The 19,226-nt window shown below is 39.4% G+C and overlaps 1 protein-coding gene across 7 annotated transcripts in view; it reads left to right on the top strand.

The window, feature by feature from the left end:
- Positions 1 to 19,226, top strand: part of CDC42SE2 (CDC42 small effector 2) — a 1,077,748-nt gene that overhangs the window by 1,030,501 nt on the left and 28,021 nt on the right. For all 7 annotated transcript variants that reach the window (XM_050792914.1, XM_050792917.1, XM_050792912.1 and 4 more), the window contains one exon: positions 11,005 to 11,347. In XM_050792914.1, coding sequence (XP_050648871.1) covers positions 11,294 to 11,347 — 54 coding nt within the window. In that variant the 5' untranslated portion in view covers positions 11,005 to 11,293. The remainder of the gene's footprint in view (positions 1 to 11,004; positions 11,348 to 19,226) is intronic.

Below are 19,226 nucleotides of genomic sequence, written 5' to 3'. Positions count from 1 at the left end.
CCTTCTGCATAGCAAAATAAACTACCATCAGAGTGAACAGGCAGCCTACAGAATGGGAGAAAATTTTTGCAATCTACCCATCTGACAAAGGGCTAATATCCAGAATCTACAAGTAACTTAAACAAATTTACAAGAAAAAAATCAAACAACCCCATCAAAAAATGGGCAAAGGATATGAACAGACAGTTCTCAAAAGAAGACATTCATGCAGTCAACAGCCACATGAAAAAATATTCATCATCACTGGCCATCAGAGAAATGCGAGAACCACAATGAGATACCATCTCATACCAGTTAGAATGGCGATCATTAAAACGTCAGGAAACAGCAGGTGCTGGAGAGGATGTGGAGAAATAGGAGCACTTTTACACTGTTGATGGGACTGTAAACTAATTCAACCATTGTGGAAGACAGTGTGGCGATTCCTCAAGGATGTAGAACTAGAAATATCATCTGACCCAGCCATCCCATTACTGAGTATATACCCAAAGGATTATAAATCATGCTGCTATAATAATACATGCACACGTATGTTTGTTGTGGCACTATTCACAATAGCAAAGATTTGGAACCAACCCAAAATTCCATCAATGATAGACTGGATTAAGAACATGTGGCACATATACACCATGGAATACTATGCAGCCATGAAAAAGGGTGAGTTCATGTCCTTTGTAGGGACATGGATGAAACTGGAAACCATCATTCTGAGCAAACTATCACAAGGACAGAAAACCAAACACTGCATGTTCTCACTCATAGGTGGGAACTGAACAATGAGAACACTTGGACCCAGGGGAACATCACACACCAGGGCCTGTTGTGGGGTCGGGGGAGGAAGAAGGGATAGCATTAGGAGACATACCTAATGTAAATGACGAGTTAACGGGTGCAACACACCAACATGGCAGATGTATACATATGTAACAAACCTGCATGTTGTGCACATGTACCCTAGAACTTAAAGTATAATTAAAAAAAAAATTTCAGTCAACAGCATGCTGTTCAGTACTTAAAATTTTCGAGAATCAACAATTATGTATTGTTTTTCGACTATGCAGGGAATTGGTGCTCCTAACCGCCATGTTGTTCAAGGGTCAGCTGTATATGAATATGTGTTATGAGCATGATCCAAATTAGGCAAAATCCATTGGAAACAACCCATTGTAATGAAGTCACATGATGGAAATTTTTGCAGACATTAAAATAATGACTATGAAGACTAAAGGAAAATATACATGGTGTTAATTAGAAAGAGCAGGAGATAAAATTGGGGATAATTCAAATGTATATACAATTATTTTTAAGGTATGTACACAAAAGGACAAATAAAAAATATACTATTATTAATTCTAGGAAGGTAGGGTTAATGGGTGATTTTCTTAATCCATTTGCTTTTTTCTGAATATTTAATGAAACTTGTATAATAGAATTTGTGAGAACAAAAAAACTTTGATTTAGAAGTAATCAAGAATAAGAAGAACATAAATTATTTGTAGAATATCCTGATTAATGTCAACATCATAGATTACAGAGTAATTAAGTTTAAAGTAGATATATTTTTAAAAATCAAATATATTTGTTTAATGTGTAGAAGAGCCTTGTGGTAAATCACCCTGACCTAACATATATTTCATTCTATGTAGCAGATGAGCAGTAATTTGGTAATTTTAAACATTTCAACAAGAAACATATAATTTAGACATTTTTTTAAAAAAGCGATTAAATTAGCCTTCCTACTGTCTCATGTATACTGTTAAATGACTTTGCAGTTTCTGTGGCATAATTCATAATGATTTTCATATATTATTAAATTTATAAAAAGACAAAAAAAAGAAAAAGCGTGAGTAAACTGTGAAATATTACCTGACCACAACCTACAAAATATTAATGTTCAAATTGAATTATAGAAGTAAAACTTAACAGAACTATAATGGGATGATAGGTTCATAATCCTGAGATAAAGCTTTCTTAAGTAAGATAAAACCACTAATCTATTATGAAAATTGACATTTGACTACATAAGGCTTTAACGCCCTGATATGAAAGGTATAAACAAAGTTAAAAGTGATACAACAAAATTTATTGTGTGTGTATATATATTTATTTATAAATATATGTATATTTCTCCTTCAAATGATTGCTAGAATAAATGCAGTCTCAGAATCACAGGAGGCTTTTTTTTTTGGGTAGAAATTAACAAGCTGATTGTAAAATGTGTATGAAAATGCAAAGGACCTAGAAAATTAAAAGCAGTTTTGAAAAAGAGTATCATTGGAAGACAAATGACTGCCTTACTTCTAAGTCTTACTATAATTGTACTGGCATTGGATTGACAAACAGACCAGTGCAATACAATAATCAGCCTAGAAGTAGATTGAATGTTACACAGTGATTTTATTTTATTTCATTTCATTGTATTTTATTTATTTTATTTTATTTTTTTAGAGAGGGTCTCTCTGTTGGTCAGGCTGGAGTGCAGTGGTGCAGTCATGGCTCACTGCAGCCTCAACCTCCCAAGCTCAAGTGATCCTCCAGCCTTAGCCTCTCCAAGTAACTGGGACTACAGGTGTGTGCAACCATGCCCAACTAATTGTAGTTTTTGTAGAGGCGGCAGTTTACCGCCCTGTTGCCCAGGCTGGTCTTGAACTCCTGAGCTCCAACAATCCACCCACCTACCATGGCCTCCCAAAGTCCTGGGATTATAGGCATGAACCACCAAGCTCAGCCTTGATTTTCTTTTCTTTTTCTTTTTCTTTTTTTTTTTTTCGCCCAGCCTGGAGTGCAGTGGTAATCTACACTCACTGCAAACTCTACCCCGGGTTCACGCCATTCTCCTGCCTCAGCCTCCCAAGTAGCTGGGACTACAGACGCCCACTATCACGCCTGGCTAATTTTTTGTATTTTTAGTAGAGAGGGGGTTTCACCATGTTAGCCAGGATGGTCTCAATCTCCTGACCTCATAATCTGCCCGCCTCGGCCTCCCAAAGTGCTGGGAGTACAGGCATGAGCCTCCGTGTCCGACCTCAGCCCTGATTTTCAGTAAAGGTGCTAAATTAATCTGATAAGCAAAGGATATCTTCAGCAAATGAACTAGAACAACTAGATATCCATAGTTTTTAAAAAATTGGCCTTTATACTGTCAGAAAATAAAATTTAAGTACAAACAGGTTATAGATATAAAAGCTGAAAGGTCTAGAAAAAGAACCAGATTATCTTTGCAACTTTGGGATATGTGAAAAAATTTTTAGAACCCAAAAAGCACAAATCATAAGAGATAAAACGTATGCATAAGACATTATCAAAGTTAAAAACTTAAACTCTTTGAAAGATGTTGTTAGGAAGACAAAGACCAGGACAAAATATTCACTCTGCATATATTGGAGAAAGGATTGACCTAGAATATATGAACATAGCTCAGTGAGATGACGGAATTTTAAAATGGGCAAAAGATTGGAACATATTTACCCAAAGAAAATACATGATTGGCCAAGAAGCACATGAAAAGACTTAATGTCACCAGTTAGCAGAAGAGTGCAAATTTAAACCACAGCAGGATACTACTGTATACCCGCTAGGATGACTAGAATTAAAAAGATTGATAGTACAAAGAGTTGGTAGGATAAGGAATAACTGGAACTCTTATACATTGCTGGCAGGAATGCAAAATGGTAAAACTGATTTAGAAAACTGGTGGGTAGTTTCTTAATAAAGTTAAAATCATACTTACTGTATTAACCAGTATTTCCACTCCTAGGTATTTACCCAGGAGAGAGAAAAACTTTTCACAGAAACACCTCTTTTTTTGTTGTTTATTTATTTATTTTTTAATTTACCACCTTCACCCCTTCTCACAAAAACCATTGTGTATACAGATGTTCATAATCATAACAACTTTATTTTTAATAGCCAAAAACATTAATGTCCATCAACAGATGGGTGGATAAACAAATTGTATAATATCCATATAATGGAAATCTGCTTAGCAATAAAAAATGATTTACTAATAGAGGCAACATAGATAAATCTTAAAAACATGCTGAATGAAAGAAGCCAGATGTGAAAAAGAGTGCATGCTGTATAATTATACTTACATGAAACTATAAGAAAGTCTAATCCATAATTAGTCATTTTAAATATAAGGAAAAAATTCACCCTCCTATTTTGATAATTACACATGCATCCCTACCTCAGCCTTTTATAACTGAGTTCAGGGAACAATGGTTTGGACTTTGATTAACCACAGAGAAGTAGCTGTGTGATAAATACATAGTTTGAAAGATCATCTTAAAATAAGTTAATTTTTTCCAAAAGGGCCTTGTACCACATATGAGTATCAGCTGTTTCAGCTAGTTTGAGACAGATTTAGTGCTGCTACAGCTATGAATAAGCTTTATTGATAATTTATATTTGGTCATTGATTAATTTTTGCATTTCTGGCAGAAACCTCTTTGGCATCTGATGGAATTTCAGACCCCCTTCCCCAATAATTTTACCAGTTCTTCAAAAGTCTCTAGCAAGGGTGTTCACTCGTACTTGATTCTGTGTTTTGCATTTCCACCTCTGATCTTCCTCAATTCATTATTATCAACTGCTCATTGTTAGTTTTTATTTTATTTATTTATGTTTTTGAGACAGGGTCTCACTCTGTTGCCCAGACTTTAGTGCAATGGCACATCTTGGTGTACTGCAGCCTCGACTTCCTGGGCTCAAGTGATCCTCCAAACTGAGCCTTCCAAGTAGCTGACAACAGAAGTACTTGCCACCACACCCGGGTAATTTTTTAAATTCTTGTAGTTACAGAATTTTGCCATGTTGCCTGGGTTAGTCTCGAACTCCTGGTCTCAAGCAGTCCTTCTGCCTCAGCATCCCAGAATGCTGGGATTACAGGTGTGAATCACCAAGCCTGGTCCAGTACTGATTAATACTTTTTTTTTTTCTTTTTTGAGACAGGGTCTTGTTCTGTTGCCCAGGCTGGAGTGCAGTGGCACGATCTCGGCTCACTGCAACCTCCGCCTCCTAAGTTCAAGCAAGTCTTGTGCTTCAGCCACCTGAGTAGCTGGGATTACAGGTGCATGTGCCACCACACCCAGCTCATTTTTGTGTTTTTAGTAGAGACAGGGTTTCGCTGCATTGGCCATGCTGGTCTTGAACTCCTGGCCTCATGTAATCCTCCCACTTTAGCTTCCCAGTGCTAGGATTACAGGTCTGAGCCATCGCGCCTGGCCTACTTTTTAAATTCACATTTCATTTAAGTTTTTATCATTTAAGACTGGGCGTGGTGGCTCATGCCTGTAATCCCAGCATTTAGGGAGGCCGAGGCCAGCGGATCTCTTGAGGTCAGGCGTTTGAGACCAGCTTAGCCAACATGGTGAAACCCCATCTCTACTAAAAAAAATACAAAAATTAGCTGGGCGTGGTGGTGGGCGTCTATAGTCACAGCTACTCAGGAGGCTGAGGCATGAGAATTGTTTGAACCAGGGAGGCTGAAATTTCAGTGAGCTGAGATCATGCCACTGCACTCCAGCCTCGGTGACAGAGCAAAACTCTGTCTTTAAAAAAAAAAAAAATTGTCATTTAAAAATACATGTAAATTGCATAGTGGCCAGGCATGGGGGCTCATGCCTATAATCCCAGCATTTTGGGAGGAGGAGGCAGGCAGATTGTTTGAGCCCAGGAGTTTGAGACCAGCCCGGGCAACATAGTGAGACCTTGTCTCTACAAAAAATTTAAAAATTAGCTGGGCATGGTGGCGCATACCCGTAGTGCTAGCTACTTGGAAGGTTAAGGTGGGAGGATGGTTTGAGTGGAGGCAGAGGTTGCGGTGAGCTGAGATTGTGACACTGCACTCCAGCCTGGGTAGCCAAAAAAAAAAAAAAAAAAAAAAAAAAAAAATTGCATAGTGCTTACATGTATTATTTAACAAATAATTATAAAGCAAATACCTGTGTGGCTACCACCCAGGTCAAGAAGTGGAACACTGTCAGCATTCCAGGAGCCCATAAGCACCTCTTCCTATTTGTAATCCCTGCCCTCAGTCCTGGAGGTAACCATTCTTCTGACTTTAATTATAACTTTCCTTGCTTTACTTTTATACCTATGTATACATCTCTAAACAAAATAGTTTAAATTGTTTTTGAAATTCACAGAAATGATATCATTCCATGTGTATTGTGTCATGCTTCTTCTTTCGCCATGTGAGAATCATCTGTGTTGCCTGAAGCTGTCATTCATTTTTGTTTTGTATAAAACTATAATTCACCTTTTTTCATTCTCTTTTTTTTCTAGATAGATTTTTAGGCTGTTTCTTCAAAGTTTGCAGCAAATTACCTGTTTTTGCTATAGCAGAATAGTGCAATTTTGCCATTTTAATTCTGGTAACAAAAAAGCATCTTATATCAATACAGGTTGGGCATCCAAATCTAGAAATCTGAAATGCTCCAAAGTCCACAACTTAAAAAAAGTTTGAAAAATTAAATTAAATTAAATTAAATTGTTTTGTAGAGATGAGGTCTTGCTATGTTGCCTAGGCTAGTCTCGAACTCTTGGCTTCACACGATCCTTGTGCTTCAGTTGCCCCAAATGTTGGGACTACAGGTGTGAGCCACGTGCCCAGCCAGAATTTTTTGAGTGCTGACATGGACTAAGGAAATGTTCACTGGAGCATTTTGGATTTCAAATTTTCAGATTTAGAGTGTTCAGTAGGATAAGTGTAATGCAAATATTTCAAACTACAAGAAAATCTGAAATCTATATTACTTCTCGTCCCAAGCATTTAGGAAAAGGGATATTCAACCTGTATGCTCTTTATAATATATACAGTACGTTCATGTATATTAGCGAATTTAATCCTCATTTCAGACCTGTGAAATGGCAATGCAGTATTTCATTTTATTACTAAGAAAACTGAGGGTAAGCCTGGGCAACATAGTGAGACCCTGTTTCTACAAAAAATTAAAAAGTTAGCCAAATGTGGTGGCATGTACCTGTAGTCCCAGCTACGTGGGAGGCTGACGTGGGAGGATCATATGAACCTGAGAGGTTAGGTTGCAGTGAGCCAGGATTGCTCCACTGCACTGCAGCCTGCGCAACAGAGCTGAAACTCTGTCTCAAAAAAAGAAAGAGAGAGAGAAAGAGAAGAGAGGGAGAGAGGGAAAGAAGGAGGGAGGGAACAGAGTGATACAGTTTGTCATTTGCCTGAAATAACAATTCTAAAAACTTAATGAAGTGCTATAATTGTCACAGATCTTTTATTTCAAAGTCCAAATTCTGAATTTTTGATTCAGTTTCACACAACTGAGCATTCTTAATTCCTGAACTCAGTTAGAATATTTTAGATTAAAAAAAAAAAAAAAACCAAACCAAAACAAAAACAACAACTTAGTTATCTGACATGCCCCACTGCCAGGTTTTTCACATCAAAATATTATTATTTTTCTTTGGAAGTTGATCTAGAAAGCATTTTTATTAAATTGCGGGTAGGATGTTGGAATATAACTTCATTAAGTTGTCAGCAGCAAAACTTCATGCAGGTAGGAAGCTGGTATCTGCAGCGTTTGATTTAGGTGGTAAAAAGGAGGAGGAGGGGAACTGATAGTGGATAATATTTTGAGTACAGAATACTATTGCACTTTTCTCCTCATGTCAGTCTCATTTGTAAGCAAATTCAAGGAAGCTCACTAGCTAAGTGGCCTTGGATAAGCTGTTTAATGACAAAGTTCCATGATGTTCTCTTTAAAAGTCCCTTCCCTTTCTAAAATCGTGTATCTTATGAATATATGAGGTGATTAAAATACTCTCTTGTGCTGTAGACCAGTCTGACCCCTTAGTTACGTGTGGAATGTGCTGAGCTGTATTTAAAGCCAAGTTTATATGTTGATGTTATTGTAAAGTGACTCTCCTTTTGTTATCTAAAGATTGCAAAAAGTATAGGTTTTTAAAATGGTCATGTTTTAAGCAGCTTTCAGCTCAAGAAGTGAAAGTAACTATTAGTATAGTTATTATTAGTGGCAGTGTGTTGAAGTTTTTTGTGAAGAATTCAACACTTCCTTGAAGGTGTTTATATGTAAATATGTTTTAAGTATATATACTTTAGAAAACCATTCTAGGCCTAGGCGCGGTGGCTCACGCCTGTAATCCCAGCACTTTGGGAGGCCGAGGTGGGTGGATCACGAGGTCAGGACATCGAGACCATCCTGGCTAACACGGTGAAACCCTGTCTCTACTAAAAATACAAAAAAATTAGCCGGGCATGGTGGTGGGCGCCTGTATACCCAGCTACTCGGGAGGTTGAGGCAGGAGAATGGCGTGAACCCAGGAGGCAGAGCTTGCAGTGAGCTGAGATCGCGCCACTGCACTCCAGCATGGGCGACACAGAGACTCTTGTCTCAAAAAAAAAAAAAAAAAAGTTCTAAAAAGGAAATTTATTTAGAAAACAAGAAGATGTATTGATATCACATTCCAAAGCATGTCTGAAACATTTTAAGATCCATATATTTACTTAAATAAAAATCCATGGAATTGCAAATATCTTCTTGGTTTGAAAATATATTTTAGCAGATCTGTCAGCTAAGTGGAAATACGTAGCAGCAGAAGTTATTGTACTTTAGGCCAGGTGAGGTGGCTCACGTCTATAATCCCAGCACTTTGGGAGGCTGAGGTGTGAGCTCAGCAGTTTGAGCTCAGCCTGGGCAACACAGTGAGACCCTATCTCAAAAAATATTTTTTTAAAAAACTTCACAAAGGCTTCTTAATGGGCAAGATTTTTGATCCAGGGTGAAATTAAACTTGTTAAATAGCAGCACTGAAATAATGTTCATGAGACTGTGTATTTAAGCCTTTTCTCTTATATTCCTGCTAAGAAGATTGGCTGGAGGAAATAAGTGATACTATTCTTTGAGCTTATAAAACTTCACAGTATTTACCCGATTCATTGGCCAAAGACTGCCACTTCTTTGGTTTAGAGTTTGGGTGAGATAAGGAATGTTCATCTCTGCTTAAATGAGCATTCCAGGTTCTGGATTTTAATTAATGGCAAAAATGTAAACTTTTCTTTCTTTTGATATTCGTTGGACACATGCTTAAATCTTATCGTGTCATTTTCCTGAATGTTAGAGGACTTGTCCTCTGGACTGTAGAATCAGGGTCCTGAATTCATGCCTTGTTATACTACCCAGATTTGTGACACTGAGGATGTGTGCATTAACTTCACATTACATCTTCATCTCTACAGCTACAAAAATTACTGTCACTTCTGTCTTTCCAGGTTTAGAGTCATGGCTTTGGAAAAAGCAAAAGGGAGAATTTAATTTCACTTAATGTTCAGGACTCTGTGATCCTATAATGCGGTTGTTACTGATCTGTAGTTGGCAAAGCTTGTAACATGTATGAGGTCTCTTTCCAGAATTTACAAATAAGTGATTTATATTTCGCCAGTTGGGACAAAAATGTTAACACCTCTTTGAGCACAGTCAAATTGATACATCTTTAGTCTTTGATCTTTTCATTTCAAGGAAGGCTCTTTTTCTTCATTCTATACTCTACTTTTTAAACTTTATATCCATTTTTCTTGCAAACATTATCTACACTTGTTGACTCTGCTGCTTTCGTTTCACTCATTTAACCTCCTGTAATCTGATTTCTACCCACACCACTTTACTGAAACTGCTGTTGCCACGGCCACACTGTGTTTGCTGCACAGTCTAAGGAATAGTCCTCAGTCTTTACTATCTCAGTGGCAGTGAATACTGCCACCCACTTTTTCCTTGAAACAGGCTCCAGTGACACCACATTTAACGGATTTTCCTCTTCTAATTCTGATAACACCCAAACCTCCTTTGTAGACCTCTCTTTTTTTTACCTATGATTTAAATGCTGTTCTTACTCAGAGGACTCTGTTGAGCACACTTTGTTTGTCATGACACTGTTTTCCCTAGAGATCATTCATTGCTTTAGTCATAATCTGATGATTGCAGAACTTCTCCTTGGCTTCAGATCTGTGTATCAGACTGTCTGTTGGACATCTTCACTTGACTATTGTAGTAGTCTGCAAGTGATACAAATCCACTTCATCATAACTCAGGCTAACGAGGGAGATATGTTGGCTTACAAAACCAAACGTCTGGTGCACAGGTGAAACTGATCTTAGGAGGGATGCCTAGAATCAGAGATTCATGTCATCTTGACTTCCCACTTCTCTTTTGCCTCTGCCTGTCAGCATTATTATCTCAAAACCGTCTTCCACATGAGGTATAGGATATTATTGACTAAGGACATCCTTAAAGTCAACAGCTTGGCAGTCAGAAGGAAACAATAGGTTTAACTCTTTGTTCAACTGCAGATAGAAAATTGCCTGACAAGGATTCTAATAGACTCAGCTTGCCCTGGTGGGATATAAAGTATTTTGACTAACTTGTGTTCTAGTAATGATGGTGTGAGTGGTAGGGATCTAATAGCTTGATTCACAGAAGAAAGCCTAACTTAACCTCTACCCATTTTTCATGTACAACTCTAATTCCAGTGGATAAGGTGATAATTTTGTTTATGGTTTTTGATGAACTGCACCTGCTTGATTATCTCCTTTGAATTCATTGCTGTGTCAATTACTGTCTGAGTTGTCTGTGAGAATAAAGGACTCAACTGAAGAAACCTATATGAAAATGGTGATCATTATTTATTCTTGGAATTAGAAACTTGTATGTGGCAGTCATAATGTTCTAATTAGTGATTTTAAAAAATTAACTCATTAAAATAATCCATACTTTTATAATCATAAAATAGGATGCCCCACGAAGGCAAAGATTTCTGTCTACTTTCACTACTACACCTAGAACTTGACACTAAAAAAGTTGCTCAAAAAATAATTTGGTGAATGAATATCAGTTTATTAAAATCTTGATTTTTTTTTCAGTGTTTACTTTTTTGGGTAATACTTATTTTAACAATAAAAGCTTTCAAAGATAAATAAAGTTTAACTTTTTTTTACTTCTTCTTTTTTTCCCCTAGACTCTCTGTTATAGTCCCTGGGTCAAGACAACAATTTTTATACCTTCGTCGTGGTTCAGAAAGGAGTCTCTGTAGAACCAGAAGCAAAGAAAGGAAACAATCCGAGTTTTTCTTTATTAAATTGACTGTGTAAGATACTTGACTTCCAGGAACAAAAACACAGTGAAATAATAAAATTTCATCTTGGCATCACTGGACATTGATCGTATTGAGGAGTGTATTTTGTGGAACTTCCTGAGTTGAGATTTGGAACCTTCATTGGTGCTCATTTATACTGTGGACTGTAAGCATGAGTGAATTCTGGTTGTGTTTCAACTGCTGTATTGCAGAACAGCCTCAGCCTGTAAGTATGAAGTATGTGGACACATCAAGTGGGGTGCTTATTAAACGTACCACTCATTCTCAAACTGAGAATTGGGATCCTAGCAGTAATTGCAAAGCAGTTCTAGAGAATACCATAGAGAAATAATTCAGTGGAACTCTGAACATATGTTTAAAAAGAAATAATGTTTTTAAAGTAAATGCTATATGTCAAGAGCTCTGCTAGACCATTCATCGTACATGACTGAAAGGATGTGTTCTTCTGTCAAATAGCTCCTGGAGGAATAGTGAGAGAGAAAGGAGACAATAACCTGAGGTAAAACAGGTAAATCAGCCTTGGAAGTCAGTGGGTGGAAGATGTGGCAGCCATAATGCCATCATATTCTTCTCAGCTTACCATCTCATTTTCCTCAGGGCAACCCTCTGAGGAAGATATCATTGTCCTTATTTTTCAGTTGAAACAGGTTCAGTTTATTGCCCAAAGTCATATCGCTTGTAAGTGGTCTTGACTGACTTCTTGGTATATGCCTTGTTTTTGTCCTCTAATATATGCACATATCGTTACCTCTACCAAAATCCTGCCCTTCAGCCTCCAAATTCTTTTTGTTTTATTAAGATAGAGTTTCACTCTTGTTGCCCAGGCTGGAGTGCAATGGCATGATCTTGGCTCACTGCAACTTCCGCCTCCCGGGTTCAAGTGATTCTTCTGCCTCAGCCTCTTGAGTAGCTGGGATTACAGGCATGTGCCACCACACCTGGCTAATTTTGTACTTTTAATAGAGACGGGGTTTCACCATGTTGGTCAGGCTGGTCTCGAACTCCTGACCTCAGGTGATCCACCCGCCTCTGCCTCCCAAAGTGCTGGGATTACAGGCGTGAGCCACTGTGCCTGGCCTCCTTTTCATTTTTTAAGGTACCTAAATCAAATGTTACCTATATAAAAAATTCCCCTGCTTTCCCCTGAATGAGATAATACTCATCTGTATTCCCACAGCTCTTTAATTCATTGTTCTTTTATAGCATGGAACCTTTTGCATAGTAAATAACTGTTCTATGGTCTCTCCCACCACATTTTGAATTATTTATGGGTCTTCACCATGTAAACTTCGTATCTTCAGGATCAAATATAATGTTTTGGAGAGTGTAGGTATACATGATTGATGGTTGGCTGGGTGAACGAGTGAATTGATATTTTGTTTTATTTATGTATGTAACAACGTAAGAGGAAAAATAAGGGTTAAATTTTAAAACTATAATTGTACACATAACTCCCAATCTCAGGTGATTCACCTGCCTCAGCCTCCCAAAGTGCTGAGATTACAGGCATGAACCACTGTGCCCTACCATATTGTTTTAATTGCTCTACTTAGTATGTTTTGCTGTGTCGTAGGGGAAATTTTTTCTTAGCTCTTCTTTTCTAACTCTATTGGTGATGTCTTTTTTTAAAGCTGGATTGTGGTTCCATGTTTTCTTACTATAGTTTTCTTTATTTTTTTTCTTGTTTGAGATATTTCATAATGCATATTTAAATCTTAGAGGTTTTTTTTTTTTAGGATTGCATTGAATTTATTTTATTTATTTTTTTGAGGTGGAGTCTCACTCTGTTGCCCAGGCTGGAGTGCAGTGACGTGATCTCGGCTCACTGTAACCTCTGCCTCCTGGGTTCAAGTGATTCTCCTGCCTCAGCCTCCCAAGTAGCTGGGATTACAGGCACCAGTCACCACACCCAACTGATTTTTGTATTTTTCATAGAGACAGGGTTTTACCACATTGGCCAGGCTAGTTTTGAACTCCTGACTTCAGGTTATCTGCCCACCTCAACCTCCCAAAGTGTTGGGGATTACAGGCATGAGCCACCACACCTGGCTAGGATTGCATTGAATTTAGAGGCGAATTGGGTGAGAATTGACATCTTTAGAATTTTGAGTGATCCAGGCTGGGTGCAGTGGTTTACTCTTGTAATCCCAGCACTCTGGGAGGCCGAGACTGGCGGATCACCTGAGGTCAGGAGTTCAAGACCAGCCTGGTCAACATGTTGAAACCCTGTCTCTACTAAAAATACAAAAAATTAGCTGGGCATGGTGGCAGGCACCTGTAATCCCAGCTACTCAGGAGGCTGAGGCAGGAGAATCACTTGAACCCAGGAGGTGGAGGTTGCAGTGAGCCGAGATTGTGTCATTGCACTCCAGCCTGGGCAACAAGAGCGAAACTCCATCTCAAAAAAAAAAAAAAAGAATTTTGAGTAATCCAGTTAGAAGCATGGCATATGTCTTCATTTATGTAGATCTTTTAATATTCTTTTTGTAAAGCTCTAAAACTTCATTACATAAGCTTGCACATTTCATGTTAGACTTGTTCTAGATATGGCTTTTACTATATTTCCTAGCTAGTTATTACTAGTGTATAGGAACCTAATAATTCTTATATGCTACTTTTTTATCCAGATATCTCACTGAACACTTATGAACACTTGGATTTATTTATTTACTCATTTATTTATTTTTTGTTTTTGTTTTTTTGAGACAGAGTCCCACTCTGTCGCCCAGGCTAGAGGCACGATCTCAGCTCGCTGCAACCTCTGCCTCCCAGGTTCAAGAGATTCTCTTTCTTAACTCAGCCTCCTCAGTAGCTGGGATTACAGGTGCGTGCCACCATGCCTGGCTGATTTTTTTGTGTTTTTATTACAGACAGGGTTTCGCCATGTTGGCCAGGCTGGTCTCAAACTCCTGGCCTCAGGTGATCGGCCTCGGCCTCCCAAAGTGCTGGGATTACAGGTGTGAGCCACTACACCAGGCCGAATTAGTTTAATAGTTAGCTGAAATGCTTATCTCTTATAGATGTCTCCAAATAGTGACTTTTTAAATCATTTTCTGATATTTAAATCATTTATCCTTTTGGGATTTTAGCTGAATTGACTAAGACCTCTAGTATAATGGTCAGTATTGCCAGTGATGGCTGAACATCCTTCTTATCCTGAGTTTTTATAATCTGTGATATTATTAGAGATGACATTTTCATTAGTCAAGGATTCTCAGTAGGAACACTTGAGTCCTATTGCCATATTGTTTTAAGGATGCCCTGTAATTTTTTGTTGAACGTGGTATAGTGGGTAAAAGGAACCAAGGTAAATAGGCCCGTAGTGTGATGTTTTATGTTTATCTGGTTAGGGCCTAGGCCATTTTACTATTTGCTGTAGCTGTAGGTGTTGGAGGATAAAATTTCATCTGGTGTCCTTGTTTTTGTCCCCTTGTTGTCTTTGGGTTTCTCTAGAGACTTCTTCTTAAATAAGAGCTGAGACATACTGTTGCTTTATTTGTAATCCCCTGTTGTACAGGAGCCCTGTAGATGTGTTGGTAAGGTGTGGGGAAGGGAGACATTATGTATTGCTATGATTATGTCTCAGTCTTTCAGTGAGCCCATGCACCTGGTCTGTGACCTACACAAAGTGCTTCTCAGTTTTGTTTTTTTACCCCTTAGGTGAGGCAAAGAGGGGTAGAGGAGACTGGAGTTGGATATTTCCCTTCTCCCCAAGTTGGTTAGTTTTTGGAAAAACCTAGTTGATTAGGCTCTGGTAAAATAGTTTCTCTTGAGAGCAAACCTTGTTAATAACAGAATAGTCTGGTGCATTTCAGTGTGGCTGCCCTTCCCTTCTTTTTGCAGAAACACCGATTTTTCTCTGATCTTCACTTGAGAACCTGGTAAGGTTCCCTGAGGTAAAAACCCACAAAAGTGTAGGGGATCCCTAAGACTAGGCCCCCCTGGAGTCTTAAAGTTGTTCACACTGAGCATCAGCTATTCATAGGTTTTCCTGCACTGGTACTAGATCCTGTGAAAGTTTCTGCTTGTTGATTTCTGTGTCCACCTGTCTGTCTCTCTAGTTTTAGGGGAAACAGTTTTCTTTGTGACCTCACTTCTCTGATGGATCTAAGAAGAGATATTGTTTAAGTTTGATCGGCTTTTTTCTTGTTACGTGGATGGGAGTGATGACTTCTAAGCTCCTTATGTGCCAGATCAGAAACCAGAAGTCAAGTTGCCATATTTTAAAAGATTTACTTACTGCCAGTATTCACAGGGTATATAATAAAGTGAATTCTCTTCAATATATGATAAATGTATAGTCACCAATAGCTAAAATAGGAAGACACAGATTAGGTATTTAAATGGCAGGAGCATAAGGCTCTGGAGTTATGAGACATCAGAAATACATTTTCTGCTACACAGAGGATTTGCAACTTGAGTTTCTCTCATACTGAAACAGGAAAAGTTCCCTTGTGCCCCTAGAAGGCATGTGACGGCGGTGTGGCTCACTTCTTCAGTGCCCTGCTGCTCAAACCTCTAGGGGAGCATACAGACAGGGAGCTGTGGGGCTCTGACCTCACGGCAATGTCTAGGGATGAATCTTTATAGCTGAAGCGCCAGAGGGCATGTGTTACAGGGTGCTTTTTTAGTTTGCCTTGTGTTAACCAACTCAGTTAGACCCTCTATGTTGTCATAAGGACAGAAGGCTTTCTGTATCCTGGGTTCTTGCTTTGGTGTACTGGAAGAATCGGATCACACGTGGGCTTGGAGAATGAGTGCAAAGTTTTATTGAGTGGAAGTGGTTCTCTGTCGATGAGGGATCCAGAAAGGAGATGGTTTTCCCCTGGAGTTGGGCTGCTCAGTGGCCCCAGCTCTCTTCTAACTGCCCCGGCCAAACTCCGCCTCGTCCAGCCAGTTGATGGCCTGCTGGCATGCTGGCGTCTGTTGGTGTGCTCTTCTGCAGGTGTGCTCCCTCGACGTCTTTTCACCTTCTAGCCGCTTGTGTCTTCTTCCGCTGATGTGCTCCTCTCGACCTTTGGCTGCTGTGTGTCTGCCTGCTAGGGTCTTGGGTTTTTATAGGCCCAGGATGGGGGCATGGCGGGCCAGGGTGGTCTTGGAAAATGCAGCATTTGGGCCTGAAAACAGGAGTGCCTGTCCTCACCTATGTCTGTCCGTGGGGGTGGAGCCCTAGCCAGGGACCTGCCTTTCTCTACCCAGCACTTCCTGTCCCCACTCCTATATCATTTAAAGGAACCACACTCTTCCCTTCCCAGCACTCCTGTATCAGTACATTTAATATGTTAGTTGTTTGTTATTGTTTAATGAATACATACTTAATATGAAATATTCCACAAAAATTCCACGAACACCTGATTTCTTACCTTTTTGATTCCTGAGAAAAATTACATAAAACTTAATGGGGCTTTGTGGTTACCATAATGGAGGAATAGCTTGCTTGTTGGCATCAGGAAACAGATGTAAAGAATCACTAATAATTTTTGTTTCTTTACATTATACAAAGACATATCTTTGGCATTCTAAACAGTATCAAGACTGCTTTATCTTAAAGCTGCTTGGTCATCTGCTAAAGTTTTCTAAAATATTTACTGAAATAAAGTGCTGCATGCCAACTCTCCCACTTGTTCCCTATCACCCCCTGCTCTTGCACATTCCATGTGTGAAAAGGAACAACCCAATATTGGGAAGAAAATAGAATGCATTTTTCTGAGTATAGTAGAATAGTCATTTTTCTCTTCCTACTCCTTCATTTTAATATAGTACAATGCAGAGTATAATAGAGCCCCAATGTTTTGAGCTGTGATAATCCAAAACTTATTAACTAACTGTAAATGCTGTAGTTGCTGTTGCTAGATATAGCTAAGGTTGTAGATTTTTAATTGGATGGTTGCTGCCCTGCAATTTAATTTTTTAAAAAGCTTTGTTAGGACCGGGCACAGTGGCTCACACCTGTAATCCTAGCACTTTGGGAGGCCGAGGCGGGTGGATTGCCTGAACTCAGGAGTTTGAGACCAGCCTGGGCAACATGGTGAAACCCCGTCTGTACTTTAAAAAAAAAAAAAAATTAGGCAGCGTGGCGTTGTGTGCCTAAAGTCCTAGCTACTTAGGAGGCTGAGGCAGGAGAATTGCTTGAACCTGCAAGGTGGAGATTGCAGTGAGCTGAGATCGCGCTGCTGTATTCCAGCCTGGCAATAGGACAAGACTCCATCTCAAAAAAAAAAAAAAAAAGATTGTCAGCTGTTGACAGAACTATAGTGAATTCTTCACCAACTTATTGAGCATCAGAATACTGATCAACCTCTAAGGTAGCTTTAAAAAAACAAGGAACCCTGATTTACAGAAAAAAAAAAAAAAGCCACTTTTCATATTATTTGCCTTCCCGTCTAATGGTTTCCCACATAGCACTGATTTTTTTGTAATACTGTTTGTCTCTAGAATGTCATTTTGTTTTTGTTTGTTGTTTGTTTTGTTTTGTTTTGAGACGGAGTTTTGCTCTTGTTGCCTAGGCTGGAGTGCACTGGTGCGATCTCGGCTCACTGCAAGCTCTCCTCCGGGGTATAAGCAATTCTGCTGCCTCAGCATCCTGAGTAGCTGGTATTACAGGCACCCTCCACCATGCCCAGCTAATTTTTGTAGTTTTAGTAGAGACGGGGTTTCGCCATGTTAACCAGGCTGGTCTCGAACTCCTGACCTCAGGTGATCCACTCACCTCGACCTCCCAGAGTGCTGGGATTACAGGCATGAGCCACCGCTCCCAGCCTTTTTCTCTCTCTCTCTCTTTTTTTTTTTCTTTGAGGTGTCCTGCCCTGTCTCCCAAGCTGGAATGCAGTGGTGCGATCTCGGCTCACTGCAACCTCTGCCTCCTAGGTTCAGACAATTCTCCTCCCTCAGCCTCCCGAGTAGCTGGGACTACAGGCATGCACCACCACACCCGGTTAATTTTTATATTTTGGTAGAGATGGAGTTTCACCGTGTTGGCCAGGCAGATCTCGAACTCCTGACCTCAAGTGATCCTCCTGCCTTAGCCTTCCAAAGTGCTGGGAATTGCAGGCATGAGCCAACACACCTGGCCTTGGAATGTGTTATTATGGACATGTACACAGTTACAGTACATTTGTAACAATAACACTCTGGTATTTCTACAGTGAGCCAGGTAGTTGTGAGATAACAGTGAGTACAACAGATGTCATCTCTATCATCATCTCTCTCACTTTAGTGGAGGACATATTTACTGTACAAATAAGTATGTATGATATCAGGTGGTGATAAGTGCACTGTGGAAAAAGAAAGCAAGAAAAAAGAGAATGACGTGGGAGAAATGGGGATATTAATTTAAATAGTGTGTTCAGGGAAGGCCTCTCAGATTAAGTGCTATATAGGCACGAGTTTAAGGGAGTAAAGTACACAGATACCTAGGGCAAAGCACTTCGAGTGAGTAGTAAGTGCAAGGTTGGGTGTGTGAGTGGAACATCAGAGAAGGCAGAGTGACTGTGAGGCATGGGGCCAGTGGTGGGAATGAGGTCTAAGAGTTAACCAAGGGCCTGTTCATCTTTGGCCTTCCAGGTCATGAAAAGACTGGTTTTTATTCTTTGTGAAATAGGAAATCATTGAATGGTTTAGAGCAAAGAGCCAAAGTATGCGGAAGAACATACCTATTTTTTCTAGTGGTTTGACTTATTGTATGCTCAGACAGAGAGCACTGACAAACCATACTGCACACTGTAGCCCAGTGAGACACCTCACTCCTTCATGCACACTTAGCCTCCTCAGCTGTCTGGAGTTGAGTATGGAATATGCTCTGCAATAAGGTTGCAATTATTCCCTTTGTGGCTTTTCTTTCTGCTGTTTGTTGTTCTGATGTATAGTTTTAACCTATAATAGTCAGAGTGGGGGCATGAGGATATGCGCAAGTGATGGTGCTGGACTTGCCTACAGTGAAACAAAGGAAGTGCAGTGTGCTCAGTGTTTAGATGGTTTAGGTTACTTCAAGGGAAGTGGTTGAGGAAACAGAGTGGGGATAGATCAGTTAGACAGCTAAGGATTGCTTAAGACCTTAGACATTTTAGAAAACATCAAAGTTAGGC

Source organism: Macaca thibetana, chromosome 6, assembly GCF_024542745.1.
Source record: "Macaca thibetana thibetana isolate TM-01 chromosome 6, ASM2454274v1, whole genome shotgun sequence".
Lineage (NCBI taxonomy): Eukaryota > Metazoa > Chordata > Mammalia > Primates > Cercopithecidae > Macaca > Macaca thibetana.
Note: the sequence above shows the minus strand (reverse complement) of the source record. Positions and strands in the feature narration are given on the sequence as shown.